The 21854-nt window shown below is 37.4% G+C and overlaps 1 protein-coding gene and 1 long non-coding RNA gene across 2 annotated transcripts; one reads left to right on the forward strand and one right to left on the reverse strand.

The window, feature by feature from the left end:
* Window positions 1–1333: 1333 nt before the first annotated feature.
* Window positions 1334–5313, reverse strand: LOC138354287 (uncharacterized). Its single transcript, XR_011223538.1, has 2 exons — window positions 5181–5313; window positions 1334–1516 (listed from the first exon to the last, which is right to left on the reverse strand). It is a non-coding gene; the product is annotated as an uncharacterized lncRNA (long non-coding RNA).
* A 972-nt stretch (window positions 5314–6285) lies between these two features.
* On the forward strand, window positions 6286–21822 carry Not10 (CCR4-NOT transcription complex subunit 10). Its single transcript, XM_045755827.2, has 16 exons — window positions 6286–6422; window positions 6840–7053; window positions 7522–7614; window positions 7740–7890; window positions 10359–10527; window positions 11926–12178; window positions 13492–13598; window positions 14408–14559; window positions 15794–15996; window positions 16628–16740; window positions 18132–18271; window positions 18657–18843; window positions 19563–19720; window positions 19918–20027; window positions 20467–20539; window positions 20801–21822. Exons 2-16 carry the CDS (start codon window positions 6859–6861, stop codon window positions 20851–20853), a joined length of 2157 nt encoding a protein of 718 aa, XP_045611783.1. The 5' UTR covers window positions 6286–6422; window positions 6840–6858; the 3' UTR covers window positions 20854–21822.
* Window positions 21823–21854: the final 32 nt, after the last annotated feature.

Here is a 21854-nt window from a genome sequence, read left to right on the forward strand (position 1 = left end):
GCATTAGAATAACTAATCGACATTTTTCATTTGTAGAAACTTTTATGTGAACGAAAATTTACCATTATTTGTAGTACCGTCAAAAACTGGAAAATCAGGACTAGAACCAGCAATCTACAGGTCTAGTGTCCTAAGAAGGTTCATGTGTAAATATTAGTGACAGATACGTCCCTGATGGGGTTTTGGGAGTTCTTCTTCTCCCAGAGTCCGGCCCAAGGCCAGGCTCGATTTGTGAGAGCTTTGCCCAACAATCTGTTGCTTGGAGCGGTCCGCAGGCCCACATATCCACCACAGCCCAGTTGGTCTGTATTGGTAGATAAACACCTACCTTCAGTGGTACAATACTTAGAAATCAGATATATTATTAGTATATATAGCTCAATATGGTCACATATATTACTGCCGAACTAAGATTTAGCACGACTCGTGCCCTTCAGTGGTTCATGGTGACAGCCTTAATAGCATGAACTTTTAAGACAGACAAATTACAAATATTTTAAAGTGTTATTTTAGCTACTGTATTTAAAAGTTTTATAATATTAGTATTGCCTTAGTCTGATGATATCCAAAGATTATAGGGTTTTTCTACACTGTTTTAAACACACATCCCTCATTGCCTTAATTCACTGTAATAATATTAGTTTGATATCAGTTATTATTGATGTTTTTTTACTGCACACATTATCAAAGATACATGAGAAGTAATTTAATTCAGCTTCAATGTGTGTACTGCACACACAGAGACTACTTACAAATGCCAGTATTTTATTCTAAGTACTGTACTAGTAAGACTACTACCATACATTTTGAGTACAGTAGTAGTAAGACTAGAATACTACAGTTCCCTGGCTGTACATAGTCAGATATATAAAACCCTTGTTCATAATTTCTGTCACAAATATTGGTAGGAGTAATAAATTACTACTAGTTGCAACCTAATGATGAAGACCACAAACATTCCTAACTTTATCTATTAAGTCACAGGGAACCCTTAGTCCAGTATTCACAATTCTGAAGTTATGCAACCTTTTTTTTTCTTTAATATTCAGTTTTAAGATTACTGCATTTGTGTAATGCTTTTAAAAGTATATTGTATGCAAATATAATCAAACCTCATTATGAAGCCTGTGTAATAAGTCCCACACATTACATAGCAAGGTCATAAATTATTTTACAATAATTGATTATTAAAGTAATTAGGCCTATCATTAGATAATACATAATATAATAAAATGAAGTTGTATACATGAGGATAAAACAAGTGACTGTCTTTAGGAAGGAGAAACAGGACTAAATTGTTAAGGGCATAATATTACTTATTAAGAGAAAAACATGAGGTCATAACAATTTATTCCAGACCAGTTGTTTTTCCGACCAATTAGCAGCACCATAATCTGTGCATGGCAAGATCTCTGCTTCTGTCACCTGGATGGTCTGCAGTAACACGTTTACAAGCCATTGTAAATTAGTTGATTTCTATGAATGACTTTTGCATGCTGCTTTTCACTGCTGTTGTCTGAAATTATAATAGAATGTATAATAATTATTTAAAAATTGTAATATAATTTGTAATTACTGTACTGTAATACAGTAATACAATTTTGTTGTTGGGAGGAGAGGTTATTTGGTATCTCTTATCAAAAACTGTTTCCCTGCTCTTAGGAAGTAGTAACAACTATTATTAAGGCAATTATAAGTGATTTCCTGTTCGCAAATAGAAGCATCACAAATATCGACAAAGAAATCACACTATAGGGTATACTGTATAAGCAAATTAATAAAGTCAACAGCTGGCTGTTGTAGATTATCATGTTCAAATTATGTATATGGTGAAGGTTTGATGTTGATCACTTGAATATGATCCACGATAACATGATTAATACCATGCGTGATCATCTGTGGATCAACCAAATGTGATTACCTTGTTAATGTCCTGGTAGAGGATTCTGAGTTGTCCTCACTGATTTTGTTCGAAGTTGTTGTGCCTTGTAGTTTATAGTGATCCCTCCAGTAAGTCCCTCCATGAATATGTTACATGTTATTTACAATGTACATCATCAAATGTTATGGATCTTCCCAGTGGGCAAAACATGCTAGAGTGGCGCTGACTCAAAATTGTTTGCCCAACATGTCCTCACTGGGTTTATGGAACAAATATTGTTGAGCTTGTTGAGCATTGCCAAGAGTTTAAAATCACAAGAATAACAGTTATTGTTTTGCTAAATATATGATATTTGAAGTAGACGTTTCACATGGGCCTAGTTGTCAACTTATGAGCTTTCATAAGTATTATTTTGTGCATAATGAAGTGAAGCTTCCAGGGCACGTTATTGTAATATGCCTTACATGGCTTTATTCTTTATTTAGAAAATGCAAATAATAATTAACAATATAGTAACTGCACTAGGTTTACAAATAACAATGCTGTAGCTAGGGCCATATTTTATATTAAGAATTTATATTACATAGTTTCAGTTATATTTCTTAAAAGTAGTGTTTGATTTTTTTTATATATTGACTGGGCTTGTAAATACAATATGTACAGTATATAGCATTTGAACATCCAGAATTTGGCATCTTCATGAATAATTTTACATGCTGAAAAATGAAGCAAATGGGAATATTGGAGACATGATACAGATGTGTATCATCATGAGGAAGTTTGCTATCATGTGTGTCATAGTGAGGAAGCCTGCTATCATGTGTATCATCGTGAGGAAGCCTGCTATCATGTGTGTCATAGTGAGGAACACAAGTGGGATGTTAGTGGAGAGGAAAACGGAGAAAGGAAATACCAGTACTGTACAAAGACAGACGACTTAGACTTGTAACTCGGCCAGGCAGGTGTTAAGTGTAGAAATTGTTTTTTGTTGTTAAACCAAAAAATTGAATTTATAAAGAATAAGTTTTAATGATGTAATTTATACAAGTGTGTGTAATAAAAATAAAAATTTTAGAATTATTTTTTTTTTAATTGCACTTGACATTGTCACCTTTTATAGATATGATAGATGAGAATATAGCATACTACTGTATTGCTAATCTTATTCAGTAATTAGGAACTTCATTACCAGTGCAGTTTTACATAGTGTTTAAAAAAAGGGAAACAGAAAACACATAAGCAAAATACTGTACAGTATATGGTAGAAATTTTGATGTAATTTTACAAGATAATGTTAAAGATTATTTGAAAAGAGATTGTAAATGTTAGTATTTTGGCTGTTGATAATAGTTAATAGAAACCATGTCAGTACAGCTTGATGGACATGGTAAGATATATGCCCGGCATATAAGCAGACTAAGCAAATGTAAAATCTAATGACATTCCTGTTTGCTTTTCAGTTTTATAATGTATCACTTATATCTTAAATTGAATACACTGTACTCTCAATACTGTATTGTTGAATAAATTGATTAATGTTGTAATGGGGGGGAGGGCCAAAACATTTCATGCTTGGGGCTCTCTGGGAATTAATCTCACTACTATTAGTAAGATTGTATGGCATTTTCAGAAGAATCTTTCAGAATATTCACACATTTTTTAATTTTAAATTTTAGTAACTTACTGTATTAGTCTGTTTAAATTTAAATGATCTTAGATGACCTAATAGTGAACAGTACTCGATCTACATTAACAATTTAATAATTGGTAAGTAGTGGATATTTTGCCCAAAACAAATTTTAATATAGTATAGTATAGTCATTTTGCTGCAACTGCTAATATTGGATGAAATGTATTGTTTATTATTGCAATACATCTGTTGCAGTCTATACCAAAGTACTGTAGTGTAGTTGTCAAGTGACCTGTGTCACAAAAACTGTACCTTCAGTAAGGACATTTTGACTTATCCAAACTTGAGCTAACTTGGGCTAATAAAAAGGTTGAAGATGTATGCTTCTTCAGACTTATGATCATTGGCATCAATAGGTTAGGTGCAACAGTGTAGGTTGGTTCTCTTGTGTTAATAAAAAGTGTAAAAATTGAACATTTGTCTAATCATGGGAAAGAACTGAAAATTTAAGCAAACAAATGCATATTTTTGAAAGAGTTGTTTAGAAATTTTATAAGAATTCAGGAAAGTTAAAATATTCAAAATAACAAAATAGTTTTTGTGAGCATACATCCTTATAGTGAGTGTTTGGTGATCCACAGTGGAGCATATTCCTATTTAACCTAAAGCTTGTGTAATATGAAGCATTGTTGCACTGCACATATTAACTTCCCAGTGAACAGGTTTAGCTACAAAGATTTTTGAAACTTTGTGATGGGACAAGTCTCATGTCATCAAGTGTCACAGTGGTCCCATGTTGTCAAGTGTCAGAGCTGTGAATTGGAATCCAAGAACAGTAATGCAAATAGAATATGAAAGCTTCACACATTGCATTATATTTACAAAAAAAATCTTTGTAAATTAATAAATTATTTAAATCACATGGAGAGTAGGTCCATGCACATTCTTGTGTTCAGTTCCAAAAATGTACAAGTTTATGGTACAGTTTTGTCATGTGGGTTACCATAGTCGGAGTCAGAAAGTCTGTTGAGCTTATCTAGGTCTCTAGTCTAGCTACTGACTCTCCCCAGGATGCAACCTTCAACACCTGCCTAACTCCTGGGTACCAATTTACTGCTAGGTGAACAGAGGCTTCGGGTGAAAGGAAACATTGCCCAAACACTTCTATCCTGCACGAGAATTGAATTGCAGACCTTTCAGTTGTGACCTGACTGCACTGATCTCTGCATCAAAGAACCAAATAACCCTTAACTTCACTGTTTATATGTATACATCTTGCTTGAAGCAGGAAGCTTGGGGTTCCTCTAGCTAAGAATAAGATTGTCCATGTGGTCATCTACCTTAGTGTTTTGCCTTAACATGGTTGAGTGATATCTGCTGCACTCTGCCATTAGCAATACACATGATAAGTTTGTTTGCAAAAATGTTAATGTGAACAGCTTATGTAGCCTTCGTTTTGCATACTGTATTTGCAAAATAAAACAATTATCAACTTGCTGTAATTTTTTTCACCATATATTCTGCTTTATGATAAGTTCTACTCGTCACATTTAAAGAATAGTTATACAATACACTACTACAACCCCCTAACCCCAATGACTATGACATATAGGGTGGCTTTAGTACTTCAATGATCCAAAGAACAGTCTAGCGTAACCTGTGAATTACCATGAACTCGTGCTGTAGTGACGGGGCAGTATGCCACAATGGCACTCAATAGGGTGGGCTTCCAATATGGGTCATTGGACTACCCACCAGAGGTATAGTCCATGACGGACTACTCTGCTTGTGGGATTGATGGTCTTTGAGGGTGGGTAAATTATCACTGCAGTGCTCTTCCCTGCTCAAAAATCCTGATGAATCATGGTGGCCCTCAGGTAAATTCAGGTAAACTGTACTTCACCCACACGTACCACACAAAAGCTGTGTTTTCTCCTAATTCATCCAGTACACACCTTTGACAAGCCGCCGGCTTCCTGTCCTCGTCAAGGCCACTAGGGTTAGTGGCCTTGAAGTAAATAGTTAACTATTCTGCATCTCAATCTACACCAATTCGTAAAGTTGGTGTATTTGTTTTATGCACTAAATTTACGTGAGTGTCACTAACATACTAGTGGCCTTAACGGGGACAAAAAGCTGGCGCCTTGTCATCAAAGGTCCCCCCATTTGTCCTGATGCTCTTTCAAGCTAGATTTTAAAGTTCTGCGGTGTTTTGACATTTACGGCTTCGGCGGGTAGGCTGTTCCACGGGTTTATAACCCTGTGGGTGTGAAAATCATCTGGTGTTCTCTGTCCTACATTGTGGCTTGTTGAGCTGGAAATCCTTAATGCTCCTTGTTTGTGTTACATCTGACCTACTGAAGGAATTATCTGGATCAACATCCTCCAAATTGTTCAGTATTTTCAACTTTTCGATGAGATCCGCGCTCTCATGTCTGGGTTACAGTGCTGTTAGCCCTGTGGCCCTCAACCGTTCCTGACATGAGAATCTTGGTGTAGAATGATTTTTGTCCGTGTTGAACTTTCTCCGAAGTATCTATATGTCCTTATAAGATAGTGAAGAACAATGCCAACTATACTACTACTTCTCAACAAGCTACAATACAAGACAGAAAAGAGGAGATGCTTTATCACCCATAGGGTTTGTAATATTCTCAGTTCTGCTTTAAAATAGCAAGGTTTGTGTTAAAATTATCAAAGAAAACGCGTGGGTGTGAGAGTCATCTGTTAGTGTGATGGTGAACTGTGAGGGGCAGGTCTGCCACACTCCTCCAGTGACTTGTCTGTCTATGGCTGTGTTGTTGTCAAGGTGTCGGCTGGTGAGGGTGTCAAGTGCTTCCCGCACCAACGCCAACATACGCTAACTAGCCGTATTATAAGGCACACGAGACTGGGTGAGGTCTCTACAAGGTAATGATATGACGGCCCAAAGTTAACTGGCAGGGATTTGTCATGTGAGAGCTGGCAACAGTCCCAGACTTGACCTCTCCTCACGTTGACGCCAGACCTCTTCCCACACCTCTCATGCCAGGCTCTCATGCCACACCCCTCATGCCAGACCTTCTCTTCTCATACCCTCACGCCAGACCCCCTCTCCCCATACCCTCACGCTAGACCACCTCTTCCTATACCCTCACGCCAGACCCCCTCTTCCCATACCCTCATGCCAGACCCCCTCTTCCCATACCCTCATGCCAGACCCCCTCTTCCCATACCCTCATGCCAGACCCCCTCTTCCCATACCCTCATGCCAGACCCTCTCGTAATTAAGAAGAATGTCATCGTTCGGTATATATACCTATTGTCAAGTAAATACTTTTGTTTCAGGTTTTTGTAATATATTGAGATGGCTGAAAGTAAGAGTAGTGGGGAAGATCCTCAGGAGACCACAGCAGCCACTGAGGCTACCAACACGCCTGACACAACGGACACGGAGAGAGAGTGGGCCCAGGCTGCTCAGTCGGAGTTCACAAAGGGCAACTATGCTACTGCTCTAACACACTTGAACCAGCTGCAAGGCTCCAGACCAAAGGATGCAAAGGTACAGGTGTTTGAGTGATGTTTCCCAGATATCATAATGTGCTGGAGCCATGTGAGGTAACCAATTAAGAATTTGAGATGTTAGCATTAACGTTAAAACTCGAGAACTAGGGGAAACAAAACAGAAAAATATATGTAGTATAAACATTTTAAGCATCGCTGAGAATGACCCCGAGATGTCCTGAGTGTTTATGATCAAGAACACACTGATGGGCGAGAATATTAGCCCTCAAACTGTGTATCCTATTTCTGTACCAGTTTTGACATGCTCGAGAAAAGTTATTCTGAAAAAATATTAAAGTGGTTTAGATATGGTGGGTCAGGAAAATTGAGCTTTTTCTGTAAAAATGAGGTAATATCACACAGGAATAACTTTGTCAGTTTATTTTCATTGTTTCTAGCCTTGTTTAGTTTTTTTTTCTGTGCTATTTCTTTCCAAACTGGTTTATTCATAGGTTGAAATTTGCAGGTACTTATGAATAAGGCTGTAATCGAGTACTACAAGAGTGATCTGAAGAAGACTGAAACGTTTCGCAAGCAGTTGGTAGATATTTGCTCACAGGTGAGAGCTTTTCTGTTAAATCTGTGTCCATGCTGGTTTTATATTCTTGATATACCACATCTAAAAAATATATTTTTTAAATGGGTCATATCTATTTGGAATAAAAATATTTTCTTCCTATGCAGTGTGGCTTCAAGATTGATGAAGTAGACTCCACAGATGAGGTTGACCGAAGTGTAATACACCTTAACCACTGCATCATCTTGTACCACCTCCACCAGTACCGAGCTTCACTCTCACTACTGGACAAGATGTATACAAGCTTGGAGTCCTTAGGTAAGCTTACATCCCATGGTCTTTTACTAAGACCTCAATTTGAAAGACTTGCCTTTTACTATGTACAAGTTTATATACAATCATTGACCCCTGTATTCTAATATCACTTTTTCCAAACAGGCTACTTTCCTGACAGGTCTCCTTCCAAAAAGTGATTAACCATCCCATCTCCAATCCTTATCTTGACCCCCTTCCAAGTGCTATATAATTGTAATGGCTTGGCACTTTCTCCCTGGTAATTCCCCTCTTATAGTCATCTGCCCCTCTCCCTTCTCCAAAAATACTTACAGTACTTCCATCCACACTAGCATATTAAAAAATATGTAGCCTATATAGTACTGTAGTGTAATAATGTTTTTTTCTCAAATACAAATTGCAGTTACATATATTGCACACTTCAGTCTAGGAAGATATATTGTAGCCATCCTTTTGTCTCTCGTGTTGAAACTTTGACTTTGTTGAACTTGATTAGGTTCATATGCTATACCTTTAGCTTCAGACATAAAGTTAGTCCTCTCCAGATATTCCACCATTCTCTTATTGATTTTCTTAAATGTTTTACAGAGTATACAAGTCATTAGTAGGCCTATAGTTTAAGGCCTCGTGTCTTCTGTATTGCTTTAGTATGGGCATCACATTTGCAGTCTTTCAGGTTTCTGGGAATTCCCCATTTCCTACTACAGTAATTCATTATAGATGTTAGTCAGAGGGTTCATGGCATATTTGCTGCCTCTCAATATCCATGGGAAAATCTGGTCTGATCCTACTCCTTTGCATGCATATAATTCATGTGGGTGCTAATTTATTTGCTTCTTAGTACCATTTATGTATTTTTTAATGGTTCCTATTCTTCCATTATGACTTGTATATCAGTTATATAATGTATAGCCATTCTGTCTGCATGTACCACTTGTAGTAGTCTTTTGCTGTGACACAATCATAAAATCTCCTATTGAGCTCTTTACAAACCTGTTTCTTTCTGCGAGGACAGTACACTTTTTCTTTTCATAGTCAAATTTCTTGGTTCATTACTATTGATTATCATCTTGTATGGCTGTATAGTAACAGTGGCTGCTCTTTGGCTTTAGCAACCATTTAATTTTCAAACTGCCTGTCTGCTTTTCTCCTGGCTAGTGTATTAATTTCTGGCCTACCTTATTGCCTCTGTACTATTGTCTGTACTTTTTCAAAACCATCTCTTTTTTTCTGTCTTTGACCTTCTTGCTTTGTGTCTTGAATAATGGGTTAATCACTTTGCTCTCCTTCTTTCTTGAATGGTATATACCTGTACTGTACTATCCTGTGGCTACCATGTATTTATGTGCTATGTACTCAGTCTCATTTGTTGCCCTTTAGCGTGTCCTCCTACTGGACTTGGAAGAAATCCTCCCACTCTCCTGTGATCCCATCTTCCTCTGTACCTGTTATTCCTCCTGCTCTCCTCTTTCAGCTCCATTATGTACATAAACATACAACACAAAAATATATATATATTTCACAGTGGTCACTGGCACCAAGCCTCATGTCTTAAACCCTTGATATCCACCTCTCTGGGTGAGTACCATGTCTTGTGTTGCCGGTTCATTCTCTCCCCTCCTGTATTATGTACTATGTCAGTAAGTATTTATTGTGAAAACCATAATTTTAACCTCTATGTTCTTGCCTCCATCGAGATCATGCATTAACAGTCTATTTTCCTGTAATTTAAGTTACAGAGAACTAGGAACTTAGCCTTTATCCAATCATTATTGACATTAGAATGTGAGGCATAGAATTTAATAGATTAGGAACAAGAAGGCTGGAATCATCGATATTAGAAGGGAAAAAAAAGTTAAATTTGTTAGAAAAATACAGCTATAGACCCATCAGCTTTGCAGGAGTCCTCAATGTACTGAAATTATAACACTAAAAACACAACATATAAACTACAGAGTTTTACATGAATGGGGTTTTGTGTTACTGTGGAAAGTTTGTGTATGCAGGTTTTAGTCCATATATATTATGGGTTTACAGTATTGTTCATCTATATTCAAGCTAGGCACATAAAAGGTTGTATATTATAAATTACTAGTTTTATGTATCTAACATTTGAATTTGTTTCCATTATTTTACATTATAGTGAAATTTAAAATAATGTATTAAGGTAATAAAGTAGGAGATTGACCACCTGCTTGTACAGTCGTTGTTACCTGCTTGAAACACTGACCTTTCAACCAGGTTCTTAATTTTGTCCTTGCTCTTATTTCTAGTTTGTTGCAAGGGGGCAAATTAATGTAAAGTGGGTAGGAGAGGACTTGTTACAAAGAAATGTTAATAACTGCAGCAATATAAATATTTGAGTACTGTACTTGGGACAAAGTGAAATTCATTAGATCATTTGATTACAATGCTGTTTAAGATGAAACTGTGAGCAGGATATATGAGGAGAGTATACTATATATGTTTGTATGTAATGTTCTCTTGCACAGAGGAGAGTGTGGGAATAGGTGTGTGTCTGGTGATGGCCGAGTGTCACCTGGGGGCGCACCACCCCGAGAGGGCTCTTGCCGTCATTGCTCACACGGAAACTACCTTCCTGCCCCAACCCCTTCCCCACACACCCTCCCACAAGCAACCACAACAGGAAAAAGAAAACAAGTAAGAAGACAGTTTTTCTTTGTAAGCAATAGTAAATTGATATACAGAAGAATTTAGTTGACATAGCCTAATTCTAAAGGGCAATGTTTATTCAGTTAGGAAGAACTATATAGGCATTGCATAAAATTTCATGTTGCTTTTGAAGTTGGCCTATATTGTCAAACTAATTATATAATCAATGCTACTTATGGCATGCCATATTTTCTGGTTAGGCCTCCTTAAAGCTTCCCAGAACTTTAGGAAAGAATGGGGATAAGAGATTGACCTAAAATAAAAGGAAAGCTGATCATAATGTCAAAGCAAAACAAAAACCAATGCTTGAGATAGGGAAAATTATGTTAATGAAAGGTTTGGTATCATTTGGCTTTGATGGAGCCCCTCTTGTTCAATTTTGATTCCCTATTTCTCGAGTAATCTCAAGGGCTTTTTAACTTCCAGGTAGCTCACTCTCCAAGTGTTCTTGGTCATTGGATCTGGTCTGGGTATTTTTTCCTCTCCTCGAATATTGGCTCCCTACATATTGAATGTTTTTTTTTGTCCTTGCCATGATTGTGTGGTGCTTTGGTTGCTGGACACAAAGCTAATGTTTCTCTTCCTGAGCATGCACCTCTGCTATCTTCAACTACAGTACATGTAAACCTTATTCCAGCTTTGATTATTTTCCTAATTCCAAGGAGCTGCTGTGAATAAGCTCTGGGGAGCAGCAACTGAGGGGAGCCAAACCAGAAATTGTGTTAAATGTAAGTGCCTTGGTAGCTCCCCAAGTTCAAGTTCAAGTATGTTTATTGAGACAAGAAAAAAAATACATCTCAAAGGGATAGAGTAGCTTAGGCTATTTCTACTCCCCCCCTTTCCCCCCCCCCCTTCTTCCCCCCCCTTCCCCCCCCCCCTTTCCCCCCCCCCCCCCCCTCCAGGGTAGCTCCCTATTCCAGCCCTGTCATTCCTTTCTTTCTCATGTTTTGGGGGGCTGGCACTGGTGGCTAGTGCATTTGGACCTTGGGTGTCTTGAACTTCCATCTTGAAGCAGTCAAGCAAGTTGGAACTATAATTAATCACCTTATGCCAACCAGCATTTGATTTGTTTTTCTTGTGTTGCCTCTCTTTCAAGCAGTAGCTTTTGTTTCATCTAGATTTTCTGGTCAGTTTTCCTATGTTCGGGTCGATCTCTAATCCCCATTTGCCTTGCCTTGAGAGGACCAGATTGTGGTCTTTGTTCCCAGTCGGCCAGCATATTTCTTAGACTTGGTTCATCCTGAAGGCTTATCTATACCAGGGCTTAAGCTCCAGGAAGCTACTGCAGGGCAGACCAGCAAGAGGTGTTTCATTGCATTTAACTCTTTCTTGTTGCATGTATGATGTTCTATATTAGTGAAAATTAACATTTATGTTCATCATTAGGTCCCCTGAAAAAAGTAGTGTGTCTGGAGGTACTGGCAGCACCAGCAGCAGCAGTAGCAGCAGTAGTAGCAGCAGTAGTAGCAGCACAAGCACTACCACAGATGAAATACGATGTAGTGCCACCCAAGAGCAGCTGAGAGGAAAGCTGCAGCAATTAAGAGTTAGGTCATTGCTAATGATGAGAGCTCTCAGGGTAGCCAAAAAAGAGTTGAAAACAATTGTCACACATGCCGTTACTGCTGGCAATTCTTTGGTAAGGAAAACCTGTCTACTGTATATATATACCCCTTCACATTTGATGGTCAAATAACAAGTTAGCAGTGCATGATTATGTTAATTTCTTAATTATATATCCTTGCTGAGGGTAGGAAATTCCTACTTTATTTTGCCACTGCTTTCTTTACATTAATTTGTAATTTAAAACACACACATTTATAATAAAACAAAGCTTGCTTCTGAAATTGGGTATTGTGGCCCCTTGCAGAACCTTTAATTATTTGCCTTGGATCTTTGCATGTCACAATAATGTATAAATGGAACTTGACAATTTCACTCCCTAATAGGACGATCTACTGGATACCATTATACTTACTGTACTACAGTACTTATGTGTACCTTAGTTGTAGTATACTAAAAATACATGTGTATACAGTACCTTGTACGCTATAGTGCAAAGGTATACCTTAGTCCACAAAGAAATCACGTTAAAGTGAGGTATTGGTGAGAATATCAGTTGAAGCCATGATAAAAGGCTTCGAACCTGCACAATGGGTACTCTCAAGTACAGTATATGCTTTAACCAACTAGGCCACGACATGCACATGTTGCTACATCATGTTAAAAGTTGTGGATCTCGTGGAGCTCATCTGCTTCCGGACAAGAACCGAAAACATAGCAGGCATTTCCCCTCTGGATCTCCACACTGAGGTAGTGAAACAGAAAACGGACAGCCCTTGGGTCTGGTGGTGCCAACGAGCCTGGAACCCAGTTCTTTGAGACGGCTCAGGGCACTCTTACTCCAGGGGGGCCGATCATCATGGATACTACGGGAACAAGGGTGTGCTGACTTTCCAGTTGCCTGTACTTGTTTGATTTTGATGTTTTCATGCGGTTGGCTGCATCACATGCTTGATCAGTACTGAGGTGTGTGTAGGTGTCAGTGAGGATGGATACACGTGTACCCCCAAACCAGCTAGGGTACCAGCCCCTAGGCATTCTGATGTATACTATGTCTAGGGGTTGGTGTACATAACCAGGCCCTATGCATTTCAACGCCCCTAGAAACCATGTTGCACATGGTTTCTAGGGGCACCAGCCTTTAGACTGACCTAGATAGGTCAGTCTTCTCGGAAAGCTTTTTGGTGGTCATACCAATAGAAGTAGAGTGACGGTGACATCCTTCATCTGGGCATATAAATTGGTATAACACACTTGCCTTTGATGAAGGTTTTATTGTTTATTAGGTTGTTCTTAAGTATTAAATAAAGTCCTTTTTGTTTTATAGTAAATACATTTATGTATGCATACATACATACATACTGAATAATATTTTTTGTTTTTTGGCAGAATGTAACTCTTATTAGTCTGAAGAGTCAATTAGAATATCTTCGAGGCAATTTTCGGAAGGCAATTAAAGTTCTCAATCAATGTGCAGCAATACCACCACCTAGTCTGTAAGTACATTGTGTATTACAATTATTTTTACTTGTGCATTATGTGAACTAGAGCTCTTTCACACCCACGATTACATGTGTGTGTGTGTGTGTGTGTACATACACAGGTAATACACACAGATGCATGTGAACACAAATACAAAAATCGAGGAAAATGCAGGACCTACTATAATTCTCCATGTAAAGTCATTTTGTTATATCCAGCCACAGCTTTTCATATGTTCATGCAACCTACACTTTAAACAAATACATGTCTATTGTTACTTAGTAATGTACTCCATAAATTAACAATATTATTTCCATCCCAATAATAACCAGGTCTTCTTAATCTCAACTTACTCGGATAGACAATCTAATTTGTCTATCAGCATGAAATAATTTGTATACTTTTATTTACTAGTTCTGTTTTCTACATTAATCTATGTTTCTATGATTGCATACCCTTGTGCAGGCACAAGTAGTAAATGCATTCGCTACTTTGGCCAAGTTTAGAATAACGTGAGAATGATTACATTTTTATTTACAAAATACATGAGATTTCCCAGTATAAATATACAGCAGTTGTATGGGTGTATATTTATACTGGAATACTAACAGAAATATAAAATAGAAAAGGTGCTATGCAATTGCCACATGACTTACAAAACGAGCTATAAAATGCTTGTCACTTTTCGTTGCAAAATGGGTAATGATACTGAATATTAAATTTTACTGTTTTCTATAAAAATCATCATTGTCTGTATTGTGAACATCTTAGTTTTATAAGCTTAAGTGAGTAAAGTAACTTTTGTTTTCTCTTTGTGAACTAGAACTTACGGTCCTAGTTTAGGTGTGATGTACTACAACAATCTAGGTGTAATACATCTTGGTCTGGGAAAGCCCACCGTAGCTTGCCTCTACCTGCAAAAGGCTCTCCAAGAAACACAATTATCTGAAGAGTCAAACTCATCAACACTGCCAGGTACTGTATTTATACAAATGTACATGCTAAGGCAATAGGAAACATGAGTAGGCACATACAACCTGCTAGGGATCGGAAACGGGTTGCTTGTTGGTTCAGTCAGTCTTCTTTATAGTTTCCCCAAGTGTATTTAATTAAATGCAGCTCTCTCGTAGCTTCAGTGTTTTTGCTGTTCTGTAGCTTTGCTTCTCATTGTATGAAGAACTTGTGTTCTGTATGCTACTTTGGTTTGGCTAACTAAACTGTTTCCTCTTTTGTATCACGATAGATCTCTTAAAGGAATGGTTGAGTTAATCCTGTCATTCCTTGTTTTGAAAAGTTCTCAGAGTTTGTCTTCAGCCTTTCCTAGTATTTCCAGGTGCCTTAGTTCTTGCATGAATTATGTTGCCCTACTCTTAACCTTTTCTAGTGTGATAATGTCATTTCAAGGCAAGGTGTCTATGCTTGAATACTCTAGAATAGTTCAGCTAGGGTTGTTTAAGGAATTTGTAATGCTGTGCCTTTTCAAATGTATGCAAGATTATTTCTAGAGTTTGATTGGCTTTTATAATAGCTGTCCAACTTGCCAAGTTGCTGTTAATGTTTTGTTAACTATAACTATGATGTGAAGGTTTCTGCCACAGGTGTAGTATTAGAGAAGTGTTGCCATTAGTATGGCAATACTGTAGTAATGCATATTGTTATGACCCACACATATGACAGGACCACCCATGACAAAAGTCAACCAAACTCAAGGAATGATCACATGTTCATTTGAATGCAATGACACAAAATTGTTCAATTAGCTTTACAGATCTCCTGTACAAGGACTAGTGTATTCAAGCATGGAAACTTCGCCTTCAAAAAATATGCAGGCGATGAGTCACAATAACGTGGCTGAAGTATGTTGACCAGACCACACACTAGAAATTGAAGGGACGACGACGTTTCGGTCCGTCCTGGACCATTCTCAAGTCGAAACGTCGTTGTCCCTTCAATTTCTAGTGTGTGGTCTGGTCAACATTCAAAAAATATATTATTTAGATCGAAATGGTCTACATGATGAGTATCACTCGGATCCAAGTTGGCTTACATATAGTGCTTTATTATCAAATACAGTATAATAACATTTAAAAAATTTATAGGATTTAAGTGAATACTGTATATTGATGAAATATTTAATAGGGAAACGAGTATCTCTTGTTTAAATCCAAAGAGCTTTTTGAAACCACTAATTAATCTTTCTACAACACAGGTGATACATTATCTAGTCGTCCTCTCTACCAGCTAAGCAGCAACGTTCAGCCGCAACTTTACTACAATCTGGGAGTTACCCTTCTACATATGAATAAGCCTGATAAAGCTTTTGATTTTCTGCTGGAAGTTCTACAAGTGCACTCCATGAATCCTCGGCTGTGGCTTCGACTCGCAGAATGCTGTATAGCTGTCCACAAATCTGTAAGTAATATATCTGAAGAGGGGACAGATTTAAATGGAACCTGGCTAGTATGAACCATCAGGGATATCTGCAGAGGGGCAGATAACCAAGATCACACTTGCTAAGACGATACAGCATCTAACTATGTACAGTACTGTACTGTACTGAGAAAGGCAAGATTCAGCAGCAACAAAGCCAGAACTAAGGCTCATGCTGAGCATGTTGTGTGGGAGAGTTTATTCAGTAAGACCACATCTCTATAGAATAGAGGTAGTCAAGATTATTTTGCTTGAACATCAAACTAGGATTATTTTAGTCATTAACATGAATGAAGAGAGCATTGTTCATTGTTGGTAAGAACACTTTTGTGTTCTTTAATCCTGACATTAAGAAATGTCATCACTTTCATGTCATTTGTATGACTTGGGTTATTATTTTAGTATTGCTATTATCACAACATTATGACTTCTCGATATTATCACTATTATTGCAACAATTCTCACTCATTTTGTAAGTAAATGTCAAAAGAAGGTTCCAAGTCATAGAGACTATGAAGCACTTATCTTGTAAATATGGTACAAGCTATTTAGAAGCTCCTCGTGCTGGAGTTTGTCACGTTTTAGAAATGTAATATTTGTTTGTGCCATGCAGGGTCTTGGTGAAGATATGGGTAGCAAGAAGGCCATCGTACAAGGCACAGTAGGGCTTGGCCTTCACCGCAAAATCTGCCTTGCCACGTGCATCAGTGACCACAACAGGAAATGGTAAGTCGTGTTGAAATTGGTTTTATATATTGAAAAATTAAATAATTACTTTTTTGTCTTTAAGCTTTTGGAAGTGTTTTAGCAGAACCTTGTTAGCCTTCTAGGACTGAATTTGTTCAAATGAATGAAATATACATGTATGTTATATCAATTCGGATAGCATATGTTGCACAAAAGCACAACCATTTATTCTGATATGCAGATATACATATTATAAATAGGCCTACACAAATTTAAAATTTTATAATTATTATAAGCAAATTGAACAGTTAATGCCTTCCTAGAAACTTTCAGTACACCTGAAAGTTGTCATTAAAAGAAAGAGTTCACCATTAAAAGTTGCAATAATGTAGAGGATTTGTTTCACAAATGTGTGGCATTGCTGATAAAAACCTAACATAACGAGGAGTCCCTGCAGTGGGCTGATTGTATATCTGTTGGTCCATCTGGCCAACTCCTCTTCCCCATATATCTATTGTGCCTCTATTTATTACTAGCAATGGCAGTTCTTTGATGTTGGACAGCAACCTATTCCTTTCCTTACAACCCTGTTGCTAAATAAGTACATCCTCATATCCTTCCTGAATTTGAACATCTCCATCCTTATGGCCATTGTTGGGGTATTGTAACCTGGTCTAATAGTTTCAAGACCTTACTTGTATCTTCCTTGTTGATACCTCTTCATCCACGTATACCTTGGTCATATCAAGGTATTCCCCTTTCTCCAGGGAATGCAGGCCAAGTAGACTTAATATCTCCTCATATGGGAGGTCCCGAACACCAGGAGTTAGTCTGGTTGTCCTAAGTTAGATTTTCTCAAGGGAATTGATGTGCATTCTGTATTACGGTGAGCAGAATTGGATGGCATAGTCTAAGGGCCTCACCATGGTCAAGTATAATTGGAGGATACTGCCAATGCATTTATTGCTGATGCTTCTGGTTATAAACCAGAAAATCTCTGCACTTTTTGTGCATTGATACATTGCTGCCTTGGTCACTGTCAGTCATGACCCTAACAGGAAAATAAAACAAAAGGTTGTTGGAGAGGGGCAAGCTGCATTGAAAAGTACTGCTGCCTTATATATTAGGTCAGTGCAGGAATATATATCGTGTAGTTGTCACTGGGTTCTCTGGTGGTGGTGGTGGCTACATTTGTCATTTACACTGTAAGATCTTGTAAAGTTTAGTTTTAGTTGAGTGCTATTAATTAACTGCTTTGTGAAAGGTAAAATTTATGGAACAAAATTTCATAAAAATTCTGAATAGTATACTATATGGTGGATCTGTTGTGTGTGTTAACTTGGACTAGCCTCAATTCATGCACACAGGAAAACGTGTGTAAATATTGAATACTGTATATAATTAAATAATTTTTTGTCAACCCGTTGCAGCTGTGATCCACAGTCCGAATCAGATGCTGCATTTCCTGAGCCCACCCTAGAGTTTGCTCGACTGTGTCTTAGTAATGCACTCACACTTCTACCAGAAAATGCATCTACTGCCTCACTTACCGATGAACAGGAAGCTTCAGGTAGTAAACTGGTTTGTTTTACGTGCTTGCTTTGTCTAAAGCTGACGTACTATATGACTGTATAACAATTAGTCATCTTTCTTTTTCACTATTACTCGTGGCTCAAAATAATATTGTCCACTTGCTTTTATTATCCTCTTACATATTTTATTCTCAGTAAGCCTTTATCATTTCTTGCCAGAAAATTACCTCTAATTAAATTCTTTGCATGCTTTGTTATGGTTTGTGTTACACTTCAAGTACTTTCTTTTAAGTTTGTATAATAGAAAACATTGGATAAAGTTTTCTCAGTACTACACAAAATGCTTTGTGTCTTACTTAGTGTCACATTTAAAGTTTATATGTTATGTTTTTGTTAATCATTAACTAAAATATATTTGTGTAGGTGTAATGCCCGAGCTGTACCCTGCTGGGCCCTCTTCTCCCTTGCGAGGGACAGAAGTGGTGAGTCTGCGGGTCTCAGCACTAGCGTGCAGTGCATATGTCAGTCTTTGCCTCTCAGACTACTCTACAGCACTCAGACATGCAGAAAAACTTCTAGTCACTCATCCAAAAATACCTGGAGTTTACAAGTAAGTTTTTGTCGTCGCCTGTTAATGTTACCAATACTTTTGGCCAGTTTGTATATATCTTTATATTTATATTGAGTGATCTTTACATGCATTACTGGTAGTTTCCTAATACATGTATTTAGTTTCCTTTATATTTGATTTGACTATAAAGAATGTTGCATTCTAGTCTTGCCTCCTTATCTTACCTACCAGAGGCCAGTGACTGCACAATTGTACCATACCTCTTAACATAACCTTCCTTGTGGTGACCTTTCTCATAATATTTTCTAATATTTGTGAGCTTACTGTTTTTGTTATTATAGCAGTACAGTATAGTGGAATCACAATAACGTGGCTGAAAATACAATGACTAAACCATTATCAAGTTGTGTGAGAATCACACAACTTGATAATGTTCCAGGGTGCACCGAAACTTTGTTGTTTCTTCGTTTTGTAACGTGTGGTTTGGTTATCGGCATAGTGGAATATCATTTCAATAAACCACGTGGGGTGGAGCCAATTCATGGCAACTGTGTGTGTGTGTTGTCCTCTCTTCTTCTCCCTAGACCCATCTGTCTATCACTTCCCTCAGTTTGTGTTTTTATTCATTTGTGTGTTTGCATACCTGTAATAAATGATAAACATTTATAAAGGTGTAAGCAATAGATTTTGAATTTTATTTCATATTTTAATAGAAAAAAGGGAAAAATTTACTTTTAAGAATTTGATTCCTCTTCTAGACTGTTGGGACACCTGTATGCTGGGGAAGCTCTTATATCTTTGGGTAAAGTATCCGAGGCTGTTGCCCACCTTGATCCTCGATTAGTGGGAGACTTGACCCTCTCTCCGTCAGCACAGGAAACTGGCCCAAGTCCAACACTTAATGTTTCCAATCAAGGTGAGTTTGTATTTATTATGCTCAAGGTCTAAATCCCAGCATATAAAATAATGCATATTAATCCCAACAGAATTATCCTTCATTTAAAAGAATTTTTAGAATAATGATGTTATGCGAGGGCCTTATGTACGTACGTAAGTAGTGTGTTGCATTATGTTCCTTCCTTTGCTTAGCATATTATAATGTATTTATTTCAGGCTGGTACCTGGGCTCAACAGCAACAGCTATGCAGGTGATGAGGTACAATCTTAGTGTTGCATATACTCTGAGGGGAGAATTGGAAAAAGCCAATAATTTGCTCAAAGAGGTAAGAAAAGTTGTAATTTAATATTACTTTGTTAATAAATTATAATTATTGAAATTGATAAAAGTGCAACTTATATTAATTTCCCCCTCTGGTGCAATGGGGACAATTGCACCATATTGATCAGTGTGCGAGTCACACATGATTTATAGTACCACACAAGATTTAAAACTCATACACATACACGGGGCTCATATTTGCTGCCTCAGGCCTCCAATAAACCTATGCCATCTTGGGAAAAAAAAAATGGTGAGCACCCCTCCTAGATGCAAGGGCCTCATTATTTAGAGGGTAACCTCAGGTAGCACATGCTGCACCAGCTACCCCAGGCGCAGTGCAGGGGTTAAATTGTCAATTTTACCTTAATTGTTTTTGTGGAGGTATGAACAGCAAGTAATGCTTACAACAGTTCCAAGTCATTTTAATTTGTGTTTTCCTATAGGTGTGGACAGAAAGCAATGGCAGTATGCCTGCACAGGTCATCATGCTGGCTATGTACATTCAACTTCGAATGGGTACGTACTGTTGCCAGTAACGTTTGCTGCTGCCAGAGTACATAAGGCAAACAGTAATGGTAGTGAAGAACATGATTATTTTTAGCATGCTTCTCAAGCAAAGATTTTATGACAAGCTACCATGAATTATTATTTTGTAACATAGCCACAAAATACAATGCCTAAAGTTATTTAGTGTTTGTTGTGCTTGAAAATGTTTTAAATTTGCATTATAAATTCTAGTTAATGTATTCTATATTAATGACCACTGTTTTTTTCCAGGTCATGTTGATGTTATGAAGAATATTGTTAAGAAGAACATCCTGCTAACGTGAAGTTTTTAAATTAAACTTTATATATTTTTTTTTTATTAAGATTTTTATGCCATCCAGCATTATACTCTCACTTGATATATCACATGATATAACATTATTCTGTCACTTGGTTTGCCACAGGATCCAGCATTATACTCCCACTTGATTTGCCACATGAACTAGCATTATGCTGTCACTTAAGGTGCACAGACATGGTGACTGTGAGAGGAAGCGAGGAGAGAGAAAGAGAGTGTGGCCAACACACAGCATGTGAGAAACAGAGCTGGGTGGAAACAGTTTGTAAGAATGGCGTGAATGTATTTGTATGCAATGTATGTGACATTTCATGACGAGCAATGTCCACAATGTTTTATCAAGCGGTGGGTACCTGCTGCGGATGAATGCTGGAGTGTGGTGGTGCACGAAGAGCACTGTACACTTGTCTCGTGAAGTGGTATGTAGCTGCTGCGGATGAATGCTGGAGTGTGGTGGTGCTTGTCTATCTCTGATGCTTTATATATTGTAATGTGAATGACATAATACACAAGTTATATTTTTTATCTTTTATTATTAATATCTATAATTTGTTAATATATTACACTCTTCTTCTTTCTCCGGGTTGAGACCCCACCCCATGAAAGTGGGAAATGAGGTAATGATAATGACTGTATGTAAGTGAGATTACATATTCTTGCCTCCCTCACAGTGTATATGGTTAATGTGAGTGAGGTAAGAGTGTAATATAGGTAAACAAGGTTGTAGTTCATAAAGTATTATGTCATACTACAAGTCTATTTTGCTCAGTAGTGTCTATGAATTATCCGAATTGTATGTTGTTTAATTAATTCAAAAATACATATTTCTCTTGTGCAGTAATGAAGCTGCTCATATAATTATATTATAGCTTTTGGGTATAATGTACATAAATTATATTCTGATAGTATCCCAGTTTTGCTGCTAATTTTGAAATATATGTTAATATCCTCGTAATGCCAGTTTAAATATCCTTCACTTACTAAATA

The sequence above is a fragment of the Procambarus clarkii genome, chromosome 62, assembly GCF_040958095.1.
Source record: "Procambarus clarkii isolate CNS0578487 chromosome 62, FALCON_Pclarkii_2.0, whole genome shotgun sequence".
In the NCBI taxonomy this organism is placed as follows: Eukaryota; Metazoa; Arthropoda; class Malacostraca; order Decapoda; family Cambaridae; genus Procambarus; species Procambarus clarkii.